Genomic DNA, 22234 nt, shown 5'->3' on the forward strand with positions numbered 1-22234 from the left:
TTTCAAAAAACAAATGAAAAAACATCAATGGTATATTAAATAACATTTAAATAAAACATTTAATTACTCTTTTCTATTTGCAGCCTTCTGAGGTAAATTGGTGGGCGGGGGCGGGTTTTGGTGGTAGCGGGGGTGTATATTGTAGCGTCCCGGAAGAGTTAGTGCTGCAAGGGGTTCTGGGTATTTGTTCTGTTGTGTTTATGTTGTGTTACGGTGCGGATATTCTCCCGAAATGTGTTTGTCATTCTTGTTTGGTGTGGGTTCACAGTGTGGCGCATATTTGTAACAGTGTTAAAGTTGTTTATACGGCCACCCTCAGTGTGACCTGTATGACTGTTGACCAAGTATGGTTTGCATTCACTTGTGTGTGTGTGTAAAAGCCGCATATATTATGTGACTGGCCCGGCACGCTGTTTGTATGGAGGGAAAGCAGACGTGACGACAGGTTATAGAGGACGTTGAAGGCAGTGCCTTTAAGGCACGCCCCCAATAATGTTGTCCGGGTGGAAATCGGGAGAAATTCGGGAGAATGGTTGCCCCGGTAGATTTTCAGGAGGGGAACTGAAATTTGGGAGTCTCCCGGGAAAATCGTGACGGATGGCAAATATGAGTATTAGCGGTGAATGCGGTGTTACAGCAGCACCGCCGCTGTATAATGTCGGCGGGCCAACTCTAATGTTAATTTGATATTGCCTCAAGGGCCAAATGAAAATACACGGCGGGCCAAATTTGGCCCGCGGGCCAGAGTTTGACACCCATGGTCTAGAACATGTTTTGCTTTATTCATTATTGACATGTTTCTTGCTACTTTATGTTGTATACGTTTTAAATGAGATTTCCAATTCAATTTATCATCAATCATTATACCTACAAATGTGGTTTAATTTACTCTTTCAATGTCTGTTCCGTCAATTTGTATTTGTGTCCGTCTTTCTCTTCTACTGTTACCAAATAGCATTATTTTAGTTTTACTGAGATTCAAAGATAGTCTGTTTTTGTCAAACCATCTTTTTAATTTGTTATTATTTGTATTATCTTCTGTGTGTTCTCTCCTGAAAAAAAACACAGTTGTATCATCCGCAAATAATACTAACTTTAACTCTTTTGTAACTTTACAAATGTCATTTATGTAAAGATTGAACAATTTTGGTCCTAGCATTGATCCCTGTGGTACACCACAGGTTATATTTAGCGTTGCAGACGTGTGTTTGCCTAGCTTCACGTATTGTTTCCTGTTTGTTAAATAACTTTTAATCCAGTTTAAGACCAACCCTCTGATGCCATATCTATTTTTTTTAAATACAAATATTGTGATTATTGAACAAATGCTTTAGTTCAGGGGTGTCAAACTCAAATACAGAGTGGGCCAAAATTTAAAACTGAACAAAGCCGTGGGCCAAGGTTGAACAAATTAACCTTTTAATAGGGACCCAAACAAGTTTTGCATTAATATTTAATAAGCAAGGCTTATATACAGTAACTTTATAGTGACATGCAAAATCGAGTTTCAAATAATAACAATAATAATTAAAAAATATCAATGGCATATCAAATACAATTTAAATAAAAATTGAATGCCTCTTTTCTATTTGCAGCCTTCTGAGGTAAATATCAACATAAACTTTTTCCACAGGCTAATAATTAGAACATAAAATAACAATAAATAAACCAACCATTCAGGACTTTAAACTGCTCAGTTTGCAACACACTGATCTAATCTGATGTGCCCAAGCCAGATACCTGCCATCTTTTCTTGGATGCTAGTTCATTAATGTCGGGGCTCAGGCTTTGAGCTGAGGCATCTATCATTATCGAACGAAGTTGTTCATCAGTCATTATATCTCGTAGTCCACACGGACCACAGTCTTGGGGGCGTGCTTTAAAGGCACTGTGTTTATCGTCCTCCACGAGCTGTCGTCACGTCTGCTTTTCATCCATTCCAACAACGTGCCGGCCCAATCACAAAAAATATGTGCGACTTCAACACGCACACACACGTAAATGCAATGCATACTTGGCCAACAGCGATACAGTTTACACTGACGGTGCCCGTATAAATAACTTTAACACTGTTAGAAATATGCCCCACACTGTGAATCCACACCAAACAAGAATGACAAACACATTTTGGGAGAACATCCGCACTGTAACGCAACATAAACACACGTGCGTTGGTTGAGGCGGGCGGGGTTGGGGGGGCAGGGTTTGGTGGTAGCGGGGGTGTATATTGCAGCCCGGAAGAGTTAGGGTTGCATGGGATTCTGGGTATTTGTTCTGTTGTGTTCATGTTGTGTTACGGTGCGGATGTTCTCCAGAAATGTGTTTGTCATTCTTGTTTGGTGTGGGTTCACAGTGTGGCGCATATTTCTAACAGTGTTAAAGTTATTTATACGGGTACCGTCAGTGTAACCTGTATCGCTGTTGGCCAAGTATGCGTTGCATTCACGTGTGTGTGCGTGCTGAAGCCGCACATATTATGTGACAGGGCCAGCATTCGCTGGACTGTGTGAAAAGCGGACGTGACGATTTTTGGGAGGGGCACTGAAATTTGAGAGTCTCCCAGGAGGGTTGGCAAGTGTGAGAATTAGCGGTGAATGCGGTGTTACCGCGGCACCGCCGCTGAATATAATCGGCGGGCCAGCTCTAGTGTTAATTTGATATCGCCTCAAGGGCCAAGTGAAATTACACGGCGGGCCAGATTTGGCCCGCGGGCCAGCGTTTGACACCCATGCTTTAGTTAGATCCATCAACACTGCTGCCGCACATTTTTTTTTACTATCAATTGCATTGGTAATTTCTTGGTATTGAATTTGACATTGTGTGCCCCCCTTCACCAGAGTGAAAAATGGTATATTCCTGTTGTTTTCCATCATGCTCATTAACCCAGGAAGAGTCCTGTCTACTTCTGGATGTCCAAACAAACATGAAGATGGTGCTTAATGATTCCCCCCCCATATTTGCCATGATGTCATTTCCCACTTGTCATTGCTTTGACAACACATTATCGATGCGATGTCAGAAGGGAGTGAAGCTGTCACTCCATCACCAGCAGGCCAACGTCACCTTTGTTGACAGTTTGCTGTCCCTATGGTGGCTTTTTGCCTGCTCTAATGGCCGCCTGACGTCACAGACTAATTTGCTGCTTGTGTGTTTTGGAAAAGGTTGTCAGGAAGCCCTTCTTTCTTCTCTTATCAGCTCTTGTGGGGGAGTTGACCTCGGTGGGACGTGTTTAGCGGGACCTTTGCAGGGTTCCAAACTTAGCAAAAAAAAAAATTGTCATTCTTTCAGACGCGCCTTTCCTGTACCGATGACATCACGACCACATACAGTCGCGATCAAAAGTGTACATACACTTGTAAAGAACATCATGTCATGGCTGTCTTGAGTTTCCAATAATTTCTACAACTCTTATTTTTTTGTGATAGAGTGATTGGAGCACATACTTGTTGGTCACAAAAAACATTCATGAAGTTTGGTTCTTTTATGAATTTATTATGGGTCTACTGAAAATGTGAGCAAATCTGCTGGGTCAAAAGTATACATACAGCAATGTTAATATTTGCTTACATGTCCCTTGGCAAGTTCCACTGCAATAAGTCGCTTTTGGTAGCCATCCACAAGCTTCTGCATGAATTTTTGACCACTCCTCTTGACTAAATTGGTGCAGTTCAGCTAAATTTGTTGGTTTTCGGACATGGACTTGGTTCTTCAGCATTGTCCACCCGTTTAAGTCAGGACTTTGAGAAAGCCATTCTAAAACCTTAATTCTAGACTGATTTAGCCATTCCTTTACCGCTTTTAAGGTGTGTTTGGGTCATTGTCCTGTTGGAACACCCAACTGCGCCCAAGACCCAATCTCCGGGCTGATGATTTTAGGTTGTCCTGAAGAATTTGGAGGTAATCCTCCTTTTTCATTGTCCCATTTACTCTCTGTAAAGCACCAGTTCCATTGGCAGCAAAACAGGCCCAGAGCATAATACTACCACCACCAAGCTTGACGGTGGGCATGGTGTTCCTGGGATTAAAGGCCTTGTCACGCCAAATTTCTTCCCCCTACAAAAACCTTCCCCCCCCATTTACTTCCGGGGTCATTTCCTCTTACGTCATTTCCTCTTACTTACGTCATTTCCTCTTACATCATTGACAGCGATCGATAACACTTCGGCTTTGACTGCCCGTCGCTGGAAGGATACTTGTTTTTTTAAATTTTTTATAATATAGCGTTAACAAAACGTCTGTATTAATCGGACAATTTAACTTGAGGATATTCCTGACTGCACTTTTGACGGAGAATTAAACGATTTTTGATTCGTTTTGACAGAAGTTCCCAGCAGCGGCCCTAACACTCCGCCTGAAATTTTCCCTAACACTCCGCCTAGAATTTTTCAAAGCCTGCTGGTGTTTGACATAAGTCCCCTGGTAAAGATAAAGACAAATGTCATTCAGTGACACCACCATTTTCAGTAGATTTGGATTCTATCGATCGCTGTCAATGACGTAAGAGGAAATGACGTAAGACAAAATGACCCCGGAAGTAAATGGGCGGGGGAAGGGTTTTGTAGGGGGAAGAAATTTGGCGTGACAGCCTCACCTTTTCTCCTCCAAACATATTGGTGGGTATTGTGGCCAAACAGCTCCATTTTTGTTTCATCTGACACCACATGGACAAAGATAACCATCATCATCAACCATCATTGTCATAATAACACTTAAGTCATACATGTCAACGAGATTTTGTTTGAGCTTTGTCCAGCGGCATAGAAACTGCATTGAAATGCAGGTTGACCATAGTTTACAGTTTAGCATTGTTAGGAAGATGGCGAATAGAGGGACGTGGGGGTGGGAACAGTCGGATGTCTGATGGGTGTTACGTTGATGTTGCAGCAATGCAATGTCCAGAGCACAAATATTGAGGTGGTGAAGAGTGAGGTAATAAGATGGTCCGGGGCAGCAAAGGGGCAGGCTGTTCATTTAGCAGTCTCACAGCCTGGGGATACAGACTGTGAGACATTCTGGTGGTCCTGGCGCAAATCGATCTATACCTCCTTCCAGAGGGTAGCAGGTTGAAGAGGCCATGTGCTGGGTGGTATCTGTCCTTCAGGATGTTGCGTACTCGCTTTAGGCAGCGAGTTGTGTACATGGCACTCATGTACACAACTTCTGGAGGAAAGTTCTGTGGTCAGATGAAACAAAAATTTAGCTGTTTGGCCACAATACAGACTTGTAGCCACATATTAACATTATGTATACTTTTGACCAAGCAGATTTGCTCACATTTTCAGTAGACCCATAATAAATTCATAAAAGAAGCAAACTTCATGAATGTTTTTTGTGACCAACAAGTATGTGCTCCAATCACTCTATCACAAAAAAATAAGAGTTGTAGAAATGATTGGAAACTTAAGATAGCCATGACATTATTATTTTTTTACAACTGTATGTAAACATTAACACATTGCACTAAATAAGACCACACAATTTGATGTTTGACTTAAGTATGTACATTGAGTATACAGTACATACCAAAGGTTGCACAATACCAGATGAGCTAGGGCCACCCCAGCTAACCTATGATCCTGAACAGGAAAAGCAGTGGAATAATGTATAAATAAATAAATAAAAAATAGTCCTGTTTCACCTGTAATAATGGAATAATAAATAATAAATGAACAATATTGACTACTCAATGTACTTCTGTCATGATCTGTTTTATCAGATCATGCCGTTTCATGGTATTTTTCTGTGTGTAGTTTTAGTTCCTGTCTTGCGCTCTTATTTTGTGGTTTTTCACTTCCTGTTTTCTCCTTACCTGCAGCAGCTTTACGTCTGTCTTTGAGCACTTTTCCCCCTCACCTGTTTTCTGCTGGTAATTAGCACTATACAAGTTGAGCTTGCGACACCATTTGGTTGTCGGGACATTATTGATGATTCTTTCCATGCTGAGATCAAGTACGCACTTACTTTGTGGACGCCGTTTGCTCCACATTTTTCGTAAGTGTTTTTGCTGTGTTCCAGCATTCCGTTTTGTTTGCTTTGTAGTCTGTCCAGTCCGAGCACTTCCCTGTTGCTCCAGCTTTTTGTTTGTTTAATCGTTAAATACTCTGCCTCCTTGTTTGTCCGCGCTTAAAATCACTACAACCTCCGTCATCTCACACAACTCACCCTTGACAACTTTTTTACAAGCTGTCCCGCCAGTTAAGAAATACTGGTATACTGTATATAGTTTTTTGCCTATATTTTTATGTTTTTACTTTAAATTGTCTCAACATACATTGGGACATAACAGGAATGACCTCTTAAAAAATAAAATAAATCAAGAAATTATGTTTATCATCATGATAAGTATTTTACATGTCTCAACTATTAGAAAATGACTCCTTTTTTTGATAACTATAATGACCTTGGTTTATAGATGGTAAACTACATAACCCAGCTGAACTCTGTTCCTAACTCAATCTGCAGTACGCACTGAGGTAAATAGTCCTTCAGATTGGGTTGCAATGATTAATCGATTAAAGTGATTAATTTGATTAAAATAAGCTTTTATTCATATCCTATTTCTTTGATAAATCGTTTACAATATTGTGAAATAAAAATAAAAAGATGGAATCCGGACCCCTTGGAGTGCCTGGAACTTTAAATACACAAACATCGTTTCCACACGGCCGCTGCAATAGAGTGCACATGAGAGCGGTGGCGTGTGAGTGCTGCGATCTATGTGGTGGCAAACTGTGGAAAGTTTTTTATATTTATTTTATTTTCGATGAATGCACACTTGTTAAAAGTGCAATTTCAATGTTGATTATGTGCATTTATTAGGAAAAAAATTAAGGTTATAGCAAGCAGAAAAATACTTGTATATTTCAACAATTTTCCCTAAAATACGCATTTGGGTTTTAAAGTGTGTTTTATCGGATTTAATTGATATATCGACAAACTACACGATACTGAAATAATCGGTAGCTGCAGTCCTACCCTCAGAGGAATTCGATCCTAAAGTCTGATCACACGCCGGCCACTATTTACATAATTATGGTCATTTTTCTTTTGTATTTTTTTAATGAACTGATTGGACCTTGAGCATGTAAATTACATCATTATTTTGACTCTAGCCTTATTTTTTTTCTCTGAGAGCCAACTCTTTCTCTGGGCTCATAGACGACGCATAATTGACTTAAATTGCATCTTTTAAGTTACACACGGTTTTCCTGCAGCTCTTTTTTTTTCTTGAGAAGTAAATAATGAATTTTAAAATGGTGCATCTGCCAGCTGTCTTCTCTTTGCTCACCCTAATGAACTGCTGCCCTGCATGTCTCATTAGCACCATGCCCGTGTCTGTGTGTGTGTGTGTGTGTGTGTGTGTGTGTGTGTGTGTGTGTGTGTGTGTGTGTGTGTGTGTGTGGGTGGGTGTGTGTGTTTGTGTGTGTGTGCATGTTAGAATAATTATGTGTAAGTTATCACACCGCTCTAATGCTTAAAGGCCGTTGCTATAGTTATTATCAATTGTGCTGAAGTTGTACTTTTCTATCTGTGCAAAGAGACAACTTGCAAATCCAATATTGCGAGTCGTCTCGAAACAGTGTTTGTGTCCAGAACATCGAGTACCGTGACGCAGACAAAGCAGAGACAGGGCGATATCACGAGTGTCAGCACATTTCCATTTCATGAATAATCATATATTGTGTCCAACTGGGGCTGCTGAAATTACCCCCTTTCCCTCAGAAACAGCCTCAGTGATGTAACCAGGAACCTCCCAAATAAATAGAGGAGCACGTGGGACTGTTACCTTAAAGCAGTGTTTTTCAACCACTGTGCCGCGGCACACTAGTGTGCCGTGGGATACAGTCTGGTGTGCCGTGGGAGATTATCTAATTTCACGTATTTGGGTTAAAACTATTTTTTGCAAACCAGTAATTATAGTCTGCAAATGATGTGTTGTTGTTGAGTGTCGGTGCTGTCTAGAGCTCGGCAGAGTAACCGTGTAATACTCTTCCATGTCAGTAGGTGGCAGTAGGTAGCTAATTGCTTTGTAGATGTTGGAAACAGCGGAAGGCAGTGTGCAGGTAAAAAGGTGTCTAATGCTTAAACCAGAAATAAGCAAAAAGTGAGTGCCCCTAAGAAAAGGCATTGAAGCTCAGGGAAGGCTTCGCAGAACGGAAGTAAAACTGAACTGGCTACAAAGTAAACAAAAACAGAATGCTGGACGACAGCAAAGACTTACTGTGGAGCAAAGACAATGGCATGGCAATCAACAATGTCCCCACAAAGAAGGATAAAAACAACTGAAATATTATTGATTGCTAAAACAAAGTAGATGCGGGAAATATCGCTCAAAGGAAGACATGAAACTGCTACAGGAAAATACCAAGAAAAGAGAAAAAGCCACCAAAATAGGAGCGCAAGACAAGAACTAAACGCTACACACAGGAAAACGGCAAAAAACTCCAAAAAAGTCAGGGTGTGATGTGACAGGTGGTGACAGTACACCTACTTTGAGACAAGATGCTTATATGCTTTAAAGTCATATCCAACAATTGCGACGACGACTTTTTACTGTCAACTGTGTTTCGTTTTTTAATGAGTTCTGCTGGTGGTGTGCCTCCGCATTTTTCAAACGTAAGAAATGTGCCTTGGCTCAAAAAAAGGTTGAAAAACCACTGCCTTAGAGCGTAAGTAGGTTCTGTAACTAAGAGTACAGCCCAAAACGTCTCTCCTCATTGAGCTAAATTTAACTCTGTCTCTGCATGATTCCTTGCTTCTTGTCTGTTTAATAGATGTCATCAGTGTTTGAACCTGACTGTGTGTGTGTCATCTTATCGCCTCTCTTTTCAATAGTCACTAATCTTTTTACTCTCTTGTATCGCCTTCTGATTGTTTTGCTTCCTTTCTGAGCTTTTTTGTTCACATATCTGAACATGTGACCAACACCGGGGGTCCTTCCAAATGATTTCATCTTATCTTCCGAGTGTTGTGTTTTCCTCCCCACCTTCATCAGACTTATTTGTTACCACATTATTACATCCACGCCGACTCTCACAATGTCACCTGTACATCATTGCAGCCCTTTGGGTGACAACCATCCCATAATAGTAAATAGAAATGATAAGAAATGATGGTTGGAGGAGCAGTATGCATATGGAGGTATGTTATGGCATGAATGTATTCATCAGAAGAAAGAGTGCATGCCCTCTCTCTTATCTCTAAGGTGGTATAGCTCAGTGCACCGTGTCTATCTGCGTATCCCTGCATAAGGCTATGAATTTTAATTGATTTCATACAACAAAAAAATGACTTTGGATAATTTTTGCATACATTTTTGAATATTGTTTCTCTGTTCTCCACAGAAGTCCTTCTCTTTGGTGCTGGAGGCCCTGGACCATGACAACGACACGTCGCAATCAGGTGCATTACACAAGTGCATTATGCTGTATGCCTAACGGAAAAATTCCGGTGGCGGTACCATTACAGTGGTACTTTTAAATTAGGAGTGCCCCAACTGTATGGAAGTAAGAGCTGTCTCCCAACTAAGTTGCAAGGTCACAATGAAACAAAAAAAAAATCCAGCCAAAACATCTGGTCTTAATCGCGAGCATTAATTTATAGCTAGAGATGGACAGACTGTATTTTCCAGACCATAGGGCGCAACGGATTATAAAGCGCACTGCCGATGAATGGTCTATTTTCATACAAAAGGTGCACCGGATTATCGGGTGCATTCAAGGAGTCATATTATGATTTTTTTTTTTCTAAATGTAAAAGACTTCCTTGTGGTCTACATAACATGTAATGGTGCTTCTTTGCTCAAAATGTTTTACACATCATCTTCAAGTCGCTTTCTGACAGTCTCTTCAGGATGCGCCGTTTTGTGGGCGGTCTTATTTACGTGCCTCCACTTGGACAGCGTCTTCTCCCCGTCATCTTTGTTGTAGCGGCGTAGCGTGCAAGGACGGGAATGGAAGAAGTGTCAAAAGATGGCGCTAACTGTTTTAATGACATTCAGACTTTACTTCAATCAATAACGGAGCAGCATTCCTCATCCGTGGCTCACTAGTGCAACAACAACGCCCGAAATGTGTCCTGTGACCGGAACTCTCTAATAACTAAAGTTCCTTGGGTGAATAATGTAAACTCACTACACAGGTATGTTTTAGTGCTTTCATGGTGAGTTTACTGACAGATATAAGTAAGAACTTTACACTACTTTATATTAGAAATGGCAACAGTGGAGGAGGATGAATGTCACATAACAAGAAGATAGAGAAAAAGAAGAAGCTTATCGACTACGGCGTCGTCGCGCACTACAAAGGCGGACATGCGCACAAATTTTCAGAAGGTAAAAAAAGTTGCTTTTGCATAATATTGTGAAACAAAACGCCAGATAATACAAACCCCGTTTCCATATGAGTTGAGAAATTGTGTTAGATGTAAATATAAACGGAATACAATGATTTGCAAATCCTTTTCAACCCATATTCAGTTAAATGCACTACAAAGACAAGATATTTGATGTTCAAACTCATAAGCTTTATTTTTGTTTTTGCAAATAATAATTAACTTAGAATTTCATGGCTGCAACACGTGCCAAAGTAGTTGGGAAAGGGCATGTTCACCACTGTGTTACATGGCCTTTCCTTTTAACAACACTCAGTAAACGTTTAGGAACTGAGGAGACACATTTTTGAAGCTTCTCAGGTGGAATTCTTTCCCATTCTTGCTTGATGTACAGCTTAAGTTGTTCAACAGTCCGGGGGTCTTCGTTGTGGTATTTTAGGCTTCATAATGCGCCACACATTTTCAATGGGAGACAGGTCTGGACTACAGACAGGCCAGTCTGGTACCCGCACTCTTTTACTATGAAGCCACGTTGATGTAACACGTGGCTTGGCATTGTCTTGCTGAAATAAGCAGGGGCGTCCATGGTAACGTTGCTTGAATGGCAACATATGTTGCTCCAAAACCTGTATGTACCTGTCAGCATTAATGGCGCCTTCACAGAAGTGTAAGTTACCCATGTCTTGGGCACTAATACACCCCCATACCATCACAGATTCCGGCTTTTCAACTTTACGCCTATAACAATCCCGATGGTTCTTTTCCTCTTTGGTCCGGAGGACACGACGTCCACAGTTTCCAAAAACAATTTGAAATGTGGACTCGTCAGACCACAGAACACTTTTCCACTTTGTATCAGTCCATCTTAGATGAGCTCAGGCCCAGCGAAGCCGATGACGTTTCTGGGTGTTGTCGATAAACTGTTTTCGCCTTGCATAGGAGAGTTTTAACTTGCACTTACAAATGTAACGACCAACTGTAGTTACTGACAGTGGGTTTCTGAAGTGGTCCTGAGCCCATGTGGTTATATCCTTTACACACTGATGTCGCTTGTTGATGCAGTACAGCCTGAGGGATCGAAGGTCACGGGCTTAGCTGCTTACGTGCAGTGATTTCTCCAGATTCTCTGAACCCTTTGATGATATTACGGACCGTAGATGGTGAAATCCCTAAATTCCTTGCAATAGCTGGTTGAGAAAGGTTTTTCTTAAACTGTTCAACAACTTGTTTACGCATTTGTTGACAAAGTGGTGACTCTCGCCCCATCCTTGTTTGTGAATGACTGAGCATTTCATGGAATCTACTTTTATACCCAATCATGGCACCCACCTTGTTCCCAATTTGCCTGTTCACCTGTGGGATGTTCCAAATAAGTGTTTGATGAGCATTCCTCAACTTTATCAGTATTTATTGCCACCTTTCCCAACTTCTTTGTCACGTGTTGCTGGCATCAAATTCTAAAGTTAATGATTGTTTGCAAAAAAATTTTTTTTTATCAGTTTGATCATCAAATATGTTGTCTTTGTTGCATATTCAACTGAATATGGGTTGAAAATGATTCGCAAATCATTGTATTCTGTTTATATTTACATCTAACACAATTTCCCAACTCATATGGAAATGGGGTTTGTATGTCTTACCTTATACACACACCATAATAATACTCCTATGTTGAAGCACAGTACAATCCATTAAGCGGTGCGGCTTCATAGCTTACCAAAGCCCTACTAAAACATTTTGATAGATTTTGGAACACCGTGTGTAATGTTCTATATTCTCAATGGAACATATACAATGTTGGTGTTGTTTACTTGAGTCATGTTGTAGTCTACACGTATCTCTTATGTGTGACTGCCATCTACTGGTCACACTTATCATTTCATTATGTCCCAAATTAAATAGCTTCAAGGTCGGTAAGCACAACAAAAATCATTCCGTATATTAGGCGCACCGGGTTATAAGGTGCACTGTCGAGTTTTGAGAAAATTAAAGGATTTTAGGTGCGCCTTATAGTCCGTAAAATAAGGTAACTTATTGTTATCTAACCATCGGAAAGAAGAAAGTGAGTGTGAAGGACAGTGCCGAGAATAATAGGAAGATGATATTATTTGAATTGAAGAAAGAAATCATCAAAAACGTGACTGATTGTTTAGTCGACGTGCCGAAGCTGTACGAGCGTATCGCTGCTCGTTTGCACAGACGCAGGAGGAGTCAAACGCCAGCCAAAGACATTGAAATATCAGCGAACATTTATCCATGAAAATATAGAAAAGCTGTTGATGGTGTGTTTGACGCAGAAGCAGATACCGTAGATGTTCACTTTCCAAAGCACATTATTATGATATTACTTCATAAAACGACTGTAGTCGTTAGTAGTACATTCCATTGTATTGTTTTCTATACAGTACCTAGTATCCAAGTCTGCTTTTCTTTTTAAAAGCCATGCTACCTGGTAAAACTGCACTGTTTAGGGCCCATGCACCAGATATCAATTGATTTTAATAGGTTTCATTTATTTGAAATACAAATGTTTTGAGTTAAGAACTCCTTCACACAACCACAAACTCATTCTGTAAGTTAAGGTACTACTGTAGTCATTTAAAAACAACAACAGGGCCCTGTCATAGAGGATCTTTGATGTTTGGCTTTACAACTGAGGTAAAAAGAGGAAAAAAATAGTGAAATCCGGTTGCAGCTTTTTAGTTTAGCGAAAATGTGACAAGAATTGAGTTAAATAACCATAAGGTGCATAAGGTGTATTGGAAAAACAAGGTGCTGGTGGAAATACAAATGTTTTGCATGTGTATACGATAATCTAGGTGGGCTTTGTAGGTTGGACTCCATTAGTGTCCTGCAAAAATATTTGCATATAGACTGGAAAAAGGAGTTGTTATTCCAGAACAAGCGACAGCGCTGAGCATTTGTTATTTCTTCCCGCTTTAAAAATATGGCTTTTTTTTTTTTAAATCCGTGAAGATTGCAGATGTTTTTGGGGATGGCTCTATCAGTCAGGTTTGTCACTACCAGTGTGTTGTTGCTCAAAGTATCATAAATATTCACACAATTAAGTGATTTTTGGAAGAGTTGTCTTTTGGCTGGAAATGACTCAAGAAAAAGGCAAATTGGTTGCGTTAGCAATATTAAAGAAACGTAGTTAACGTCATTTCTGATTGTTGTTTTCTCCTAAAGGATTCTGGTAACTTGCAGCATTCTAATCTACCACAAACTTGGAATGCTGTAAAAAAAATATTGAAACATAGCCAGTATGTTTTAATTAGAATATCTTAACACTTTCAGGGCCTGATGTACTAAGAACTACAAAGCACGCGCCAGACAGCGTGTGCAATCTATAAAATAGCACGTGCTATCAGTGGACGTGTTGCTTGCGATTTACTAAGACTCCATGTGCAAATGTAAAGTGGTGCAGACCGCCTTATTTAAATGAGGATTTTGCATGTACAAAAGCCAAAAGCAGTGAAGTTGTCATGTTGTGTAAATGGTAAATACAAAGAGAATACAATGATTTGCAAATCCTTTTCAATTCATATTCAATTGAATAGACTGCAAACACAAAATAATTAATGTTCACACTGATGTTTTTTTTTGCAAATAATCATGAACTTAGAATTTAATGACAGCAACACATTGCAAAAAAGGCATTTTTACCACTGTGTTACATGGCCTTTCCTTTTAACAACCCTCAGTAAAGGTTTGGGAACTGAGGAGACACATTTTTGAAGTGGAATTCTTTCCCATTCTTGCTTGATGCACAGCTTAAGTTGTTCAACAGTTGTCTCCGTTGTCGTATTTTAGCCTTCATATTGCACCACACATTTTCAATGTCTGGACTACAGGCAGGCCAGTCTAGTACATGCACCCTTTTACTATGAAGCCAGGCTTTTAAAATATTACATTTATTATTTCTATTATCATTATTTTCATTACTATTTTTTTTTTTTTCATTTATTTATCTATTTCAGGCAATCACATAAAAAAAGTACAAAGTTGACAACATATAATAATATAAATTAATATAGTGCAAAAGGTAATGTACAGTATTAATGCATGATTGTCCCGTTTTGCATAAAAGGGAGTGGGAAGAAGATAATGTATTTAATCCCACACCCAGTTCTCCTTTCAGTGATAAATACATTGAGTTTCACTCTTACTTTGTTTAAGGTTTATAATACAACTGTTGTATCATAGTGGCATTACCACAGGTAGCAATAATTATTACACTGTAACAATAATTTGTATCAACAATGTAGGAAGAATGAATATACCAATAATGGTAATAGACAACATAGCAATAATGGTAATAGACAACATCGCAATAATGGTAATAGACAGCATAGCAATAATGGTAAGGAAACCTTGAGCACATGTTAACACTTTGAGACAAAGTATTTAGTAATTATTATTCCAAATTAAAACATGTTTAAGGGCTTTAACACACTTAAAAACTTACCATATTTTGCAAGAAACCCGCATTCATATTCATCATGACAAGGCACATGAAAATAATCAAATACTAGTCTGCAGGTCTACAGGTCATCTGACATTTTTGGTTTTCAGATCCAATTTCTTGGGAGAATTGAGCCAGAATATTTTTTGGTGTGGAATGTTCTAATCCGGGAAGTGTTTATTTTGTCTTTAGAATGTGTTACGGGTCGCAAATGGCCCCGGAGCCTCACTTTGGACACCCCTGATCTAAAGAAATGCAATATTGGATCTGTATTAAAGAAAAGAGCCGTGTCTAATATGTTGACACTTATCGTATTTTCCGGACTATAAGGCGCACTTAAAATCCTTTTATTTTTTTCAAAACTCGACAGTGCACCTTACAACCAGGTGCGCCTAATGTACGGAATAATTTTGTTTGTGCTTACTGACCTCAAAGCTATTTTATTTGGTACATGGTGAAATGATGAGTGTGACCAGTAGATGGCAGTCACACATAAGAGATACGTGTAGACTGCAATATGACTCAAGTAAACAACACCAACATTTTATATGTTCCAGTTAAAATATAGAACATTACACACGGCGCTCAAAAATCTATCAAAATGTTTTAGTAGTGCTTTGGTGAGCTATGAAGCCACACTGCTTGATGGATTGTACTGTGCTTCAACATAGGAGTATTATTATGGTGTGTGTATAAGGTAAGACATATTATCTGCCGTTTAGTTTCGCAATATTATGCAAAAGCAACATTTCTTACCTTCTGGTACCTGCTGATCTGTATTTGGGATCTGCATAAGTCCTGAAAAATTGCACCTCTGTGATTCGCGCCGACTCTGTAGTCGATAAGCTTCTTCTTTTTCTCTATCTTCTTATGTGACATTCATCCTCCACTGTTGCCATTTCTAATATAAAGTAGTGTAAAGTTCTTACTTATATCTGTCAGTAAACTCACCATGAAAGCGCTAAAACATACCGGTGTAGTGAGTTTACATTATTCACCCAAGGAACTTTAGTTTTTAGAGAGTTCCGGTCGGACGGTTTTTCACGGGACACATTTCGGGTGTTGTTGTTGCACTATTGATCCACGGATGAGAAGATGCTGCTCCATTATTGATTGACGTAAAGTGTGAATGTCATTAAAACAGTTAGCTCTATCTTTTGACACTTCTTCCCCTCCCGTCCTTGCACGCTACACCGCTACAACAAAGATGACGGGGAGAAGACGCTGTCCAAGTGGAGGCACGTAAATAAGACCGCCCACAAAACGGCGCATCCTGAAGCGACTGTCAGAAAGCGACTTGAAGATGATGTGTAAAACATCACCTATGCAACATTTTGAGCAAAGAACCACCATTACATGTTATGTAGACCACAAGGAAGTCTTTTACATTTAGAACAAATAAAAAATATGACTCCTTTAATGTGCCTTATAATCCGGTGCACCTTTTGTATGAAAATAGACCTGAATAGACCTGCTCATCGGCAGGGCGCCTAATAATCCGGTGCGCCCTATGGTCAGGAAAATATGGTATATGGCAAAGCCCTACATTAGGTCTGATTGTTGTCTATCAGGCATACTTCTTTGTTGGCATGGAAAATATATATATAAATAAATATAAATACATTTAATAAAGTCAAATACAAATAAGGCAACAAGAGAACTATCTTACATTTCTCTTTTGTAAAGTAAATCTGAACAGCCGATATGGGCATCTACATCAACTCTATGATTTGCCTGAGAAGCTGGACACGACAAAAAAAAAAAAAAAAAAAATCAGGCATACTTCATTTGTTGGCAGGGAAAATTGTAACATTACCGAAAGGCAATTTAAGTGCAGCTTGACTGATTGTTTCCTCGCCAAGTGTTTAGTCTGCAACTGGAAGTGGCGTCACGAGCATTAAAGGAATTTAAATTTGGCACTGTTTGATTTGACATGACTTGATCACCAATAGTTCAGTCGGTGTCTATAAAAGTAGTGAATTCAGTAGCCATCAGAGAGTGACTTGAAGATGATGTCTATGCAACATTTTGACCATAGCACCACCATTACATGTTATGTAGACCACAAGGAAGTCTTTTACTTTTAGAAAATAATCATAATACGGCCCCTTTAATGCACCCTATAATGCGGTGCACCTTTTATAAATGTAAAAAGATCAACAATAAACCATTCATCGGCAGTGCGCCTTATAATCTGGTGCGCCCTATGGTCCGGAAAATACGGTACGTCCATCTCTAGCTATAAGTTAATGCTCGCGATTAAGACCATATGCTTTGGCTGGATTTTTTTGGTTTCATTGTGACACTTGCTACATAAAATAATGTGTTTAATCTTGCAATTTAGTCGGGAGACAGCTCATACTTCCATACAGTTGGTGCACTCCTAATTTAACGTACAAAATATGACTCCTTTAATACGCCCTATAATCCGGTGCGCTTTATATATGAAAAAAGATCGAAAATAGACCATTCATCGACAGTGCGCCTTATAATCCGGTGCGCCCTATGGTCCGGAAAATACGGTACTACATTTCTATCTCTGCAAACTACCATAATAATAAACATACTGTAACATGACATTATGGTCATTTCTCTTATTGCTATAATAGAATAGAATAGAATGCCTTTTTAATTGTCACCATACACAGGTATTATGAGATTAAAAGCAACTCCAGTATCAGTGCGACTGTCTACATATATGCAAAACATAGGAAGAAAAGAAAAATAGTGCAAAAGCAGGTAAGGTGCACAGTCCAGTCCTGGGAACGAATGTTGTTTAGATATTAAATATTATACGATATACATATATACAGAAGCATTCAGACTGTAGGTGGAAAAGTAGAAATTGCACACAGAGAGGTGCTAAACCAGGGGTCACCAACGCGGTGCCCGCGTGCACCAGGTCGCCCGTAAGGACCAGATGAGTCGCCCGCTGGCCTGTTCTAAAAATAGCTCAAATATCAGCACTTACCAGTGAGCTGCCTCTACTTTTTTAATTTAATTTATTTACTAGCAAGCTGGTCTCGCTTTGCTCGACATTTTTAATTCTAAGAGAGACAAAACTCAAATAGAATTTGAAAATCCAAGAAAATATTTTAAAGTCTTGGTCTTCACTTGTTTAAATAAATTCATTTTTTTTTTTTCTTTGCTTCTTATAACTTTCAGAAAGACAATTTTAGAGAAAAAAATACAACCTTAAAAATGATTTTAGGATTTTTAAACACATATACCTTTTTACCTTTTAAATTCCTTCCTCTTCTTTCCTGACAATTTAAATCAATGTTCAAGTAAATTTATTTTTTTTATTGTAAAGAATAATAAATAAATTGATGCTGAGTGCCAAGCAGGGAGGTAATGGCTCCCATTTTTAAAGTCTTTGGTGTGACTCGGCCGGGGTTTGAACTCACAACCTACCCATCTCAGGGCGGACACTCTAACCACTAGGCCACTGAGTAGGTTATATACTATAATACTCACAGAGGCACCATTATAATGTGTGCCAGGATGTCCTCCTCGTCCCCCATGTCTCTAATCACACAAGGTTAGAAGGTCTTTTTTTTAAAGAAGACTTTCATTTCCGGCTGCTTGTTTCTCCCCTTAATCAGGAAAAGCTGTGTGACTGTGAGCTGCCGGCTGTATCTAAGGCGCACCACACATACTCCGACGGATGCTTCCTCATCCCTGTCGAGACTTCGTTCTCATCATCAAACGTCCTCCATGTCATTGTGCCATTTGATGGATCCGGTTAGTCTTCACCCCCCCACCCCCCCAAAAAATAAGAAGATAGTAGAGATAATGAGGATGAGGGACAGAAGACTATTTCCAGCTCTCCTTCTTTCTGTCCTACACTGCTGCGCTTACATCTTCTTATCATTATCATCCACCTGGGCTCCTGACAGCTTCTACACTAAAGACGTTCCCAGTGTATATATATATATATATATATATATATATATATATATATATATATATATATATATATATATATATTGTATATAAAGCAGATATTGCCAGAAAGGACCACCAGCACTACCAATCAAAGCGGATTACTGCTTGCACCCCTCAAACTGTCCTTGACTATAGTAGTACAAAAAAAAAAACCCATTAAGTTCTTTGAGAACAGAATGACCTCCCTCAGTTTTGTTTGAATAGAAATAACGAAGGTCTTTTCAAAGATGGCTCCTCTTCAGCTTTCCATTACTTGCGATTTAACAGCCAGCATAAAATGCTCCATCGTTGATGCAAAGTGGACCAGCTATTTTGTTGTTAATTCCACTGATTTGTATTGAAATGTAAATCATTCTGGCCATCATAAAACCTATATTAATATAGAGCGGGGGCATCTGCAACCTGCGTACTGGACTCCCTGGACCTTTTTTTGAAATGTATTAAAATGGAAAAAGATGGGGAAAAAAATATAATTTTGTTTTGATATTGTTTTTGTAGGAGGACAACACGGCACAAACCTCCCTAATTGTTACAAACCCCACTGTTTATATTAAACGTGATTCTCTGATGAGAGTATTTGGCCAGCGCCGTTTTGTCCTACTCGATTTGTCGGTCCTTGAACTCACCGTACTTTGTTTACACGTACAACATTCTTCAACGATGCCAGAGAAAGATGTGTTTTATGCTACTCCTTCTTTGTCTCATTTTGTCCACCAAACTTTTTGTGCTGTGTGTGAATGCACAAAGGTGAGCTTTGTTGATGTTATTGACTTGTGTGGAGTGCTTATCAAGCATATTTGGTCAGGGCATGACTGCAAGCTAATCGATGCTAACATGCTATATAGGCTAGTTGTATGTACATATTGCATCATTATGCCTCACTTGTAGGTATATTTAATTTCCTTTACTTATGTCCTCTGTGTATTTAATGGGTTCTACATGTAAAGCGACTTTGGGTACTTAGAAAAGCGCTATATAAATCCCAGTTATTATTATTATTTAATTAATATTACATGTCTCATGACACATTATCTGTATGTAATATTGGCTGCATTTCTGATAGTTGTTAATGTGCCATGTTGTTCCAGACCACAGCAAACATTACCTAGCTTGCCAAAGATTGTAATGGATCCATTAGAATAAGACAGTCTGTCATTTCCTTTAACTTGGACACACACATCTATACCTTTGACCATTCTGAACCAGTCATTTAGTTCACATTCTCACCCCCTGAGAAGTCTGCGTTTTACTAATGTTTTCCAATGTCGTAAAAATGATAGAATATATAACGAATATTTGTGTCAGCCTGCGACACATAATCATTTTTAATAGTAGGCTAATAGCTAATATAGACACTTATATCATGTGTTGTCTTCATTCTAACACTTATATAAGACTTTTAAAGTCATTTTGATAGTAGGCTAATATAGCTAATATAGACACTTACGTCATGTGTTGACTTCATTATATCACTGATATAAGGCTTTTAATTTTTTGCGGCTCCAGACATATTTTTTTTTGTATATGGCTCTTTCAACATTTTGGGTTGCCGACCCCTGATATACAGTAACATTTCAATATTCTAATGTAAAACTTGTTATATATGTATTTATGCAGTCATGGTCAAAAGTGTACACACACTTGTAAAGAACATCATGTCATGGCTGTCTTGAGTTTCCAATCATTTCTACAACTCTTATTTTTTTGTGATAGAGTGATTGGAGCACATACTTGTTGGTCACAAAAAACATTCATGAAGTTTGCTTCTTTTATGAATTTATTATGGGTCTAATGAAAATGTGAGCAAATCTGCTGGGTCAAAAGTATACATACAGCAATGTTAATATTTGCTTACATGTCCCTTGGCAAGTTTCACTGCAATAAGGCGCTTTTGGTAGCCATCCACAAGCTTCTGCTTGAATTTTTGACCACAAAATTGGTGCAGTTCAGCTAAATGTGTTAGTTTTCTGACATAAATAATAAATGATAAATGGGTTGTACTTGTATAGCGCTTTTCTACCTTCAAAGTACTCAAAGCGCTTTGACACATTCACACACTGATGGAGGGAGCTGCCATGCAAGGCGCTAACCAGCACCCATCAGGAGCAAGGGTGAAGTGTCTTGCTCAGGACACAACGGACATGACGAGGTTGGTACTATAGGTGGGGATTGAACCAGGGACCCTCGGGCCGCGCACGGCCATTCTTCCACTGCGCCACGCAAACTTGTTTCTTCAGCATTGTCCACACGTTTAAGTCAGGACATTGGGAAGGCCATTCTAAAATCTTCATTCTAGCCTGATTTAGCCATTCCTCTACCACTTTTGAGGTGTGTTTGGGGTCATTGTCCTGTTGGAACACCCAACTGCGCCCAAGACCCAACCTCCGGGCTGATGATTTTAGCTTGTCCTGAAGAATTTGGAGGTAATCCTCCTTTTTCATTGTCCCATTTACTCTCTGTAAAGCACCTGTTCCATTGGCAGCAAAACAGGCCCAGAGCATAATACTACCACCACCATGCTTGACGGTAGGCATGGTGTTTTGGGGATTAAAGGCCTTACCTTTTCTCCTCCAAACATATTGCTGGGTATTGTGGCCAAACAGCTCTATTTTTGTTTCATCTGACCACAGAACTTTCCGCCAGAAAGTCTTATCTTTGTCCATGTGATGTCAGAGTTGTACAAACCCCGTTTCCATATGAGTTGGGAAATTGTGTTAGATGTAAATATAAACGGAATACAATGATTTGCAAATCCTTTTCAACCCATATTCAGTTGAATTTGCTACAAAGACAACATATTTGATGTTCAAACTGATAAACATTTTTTTTTTTGCTAATAATCATTAACTTTAGAATTTGATGCCAGCAACACGTGACAAAGAAGTTGGGAAAGGTGCAAATAAATACTGATACAGTTGAGGAATGCTCATCAAACACTTATTTGGAACATCCCACAGGTGTGCAGGCTAATTGGGAACAGGTGGGTGCCATGATTGGGTATAAAAGTAGATTCCATGAAATGCTCAGTCATTCACAAACAAGAATGGGGCGAGGGTCACCACTTTGTCAACAAATGCGTGAGCAAATTGTTGAACAGTTTAAGAAAAATCTTTCTCAACCAGCTATTGCAAGGAATTTAGGGATTTCACCATCTACGCTCCGTAATATCATCAAAGGGTTCAGAGAATCTGGAGAAATCACTGCACGTAAGCAGCTAAGCCCGTGACCTTCGATCCCTCAGGCTGTACTGCATCAACAAGCGACATCAGTGTGTAAAGGATATCACCACATGGGCTCAGGAACACTTCAGAAACCCACTGTCAGTAACTACGGTTGGTTTCTACATCTGTAAGTGCAAGTTAAAACTCTCCTATGCAAGGCGAAAACCGTTTATCAACAACACCCAGAAACGCAGTCGGCTTCGCTGGGCCTGAGCTCATCTAAGATGGACTGATACAAAGTGGAAAAGTGTTCTGTGGTCTGACGAGT

At 39.4% G+C, this 22234-nt stretch overlaps 1 protein-coding gene across 1 annotated transcript in view; it reads left to right on the forward strand.

Moving 5' to 3' along the window:
- LOC133614818 (uncharacterized) overlaps positions 1–22234 on the forward strand; it is a 148436-nt gene that overhangs the window by 72113 nt on the left and 54089 nt on the right. The window contains exon 3 of the mRNA XM_061973088.1: positions 9345–9402. Coding sequence (XP_061829072.1) covers positions 9345–9402 — 58 coding nt within the window. The remainder of the gene's footprint in view (positions 1–9344; positions 9403–22234) is intronic.

The sequence above is a fragment of the Nerophis lumbriciformis genome, linkage group LG17, assembly GCF_033978685.3.
Source record: "Nerophis lumbriciformis linkage group LG17, RoL_Nlum_v2.1, whole genome shotgun sequence".
In the NCBI taxonomy this organism is placed as follows: domain Eukaryota; kingdom Metazoa; phylum Chordata; class Actinopteri; order Syngnathiformes; family Syngnathidae; genus Nerophis; species Nerophis lumbriciformis.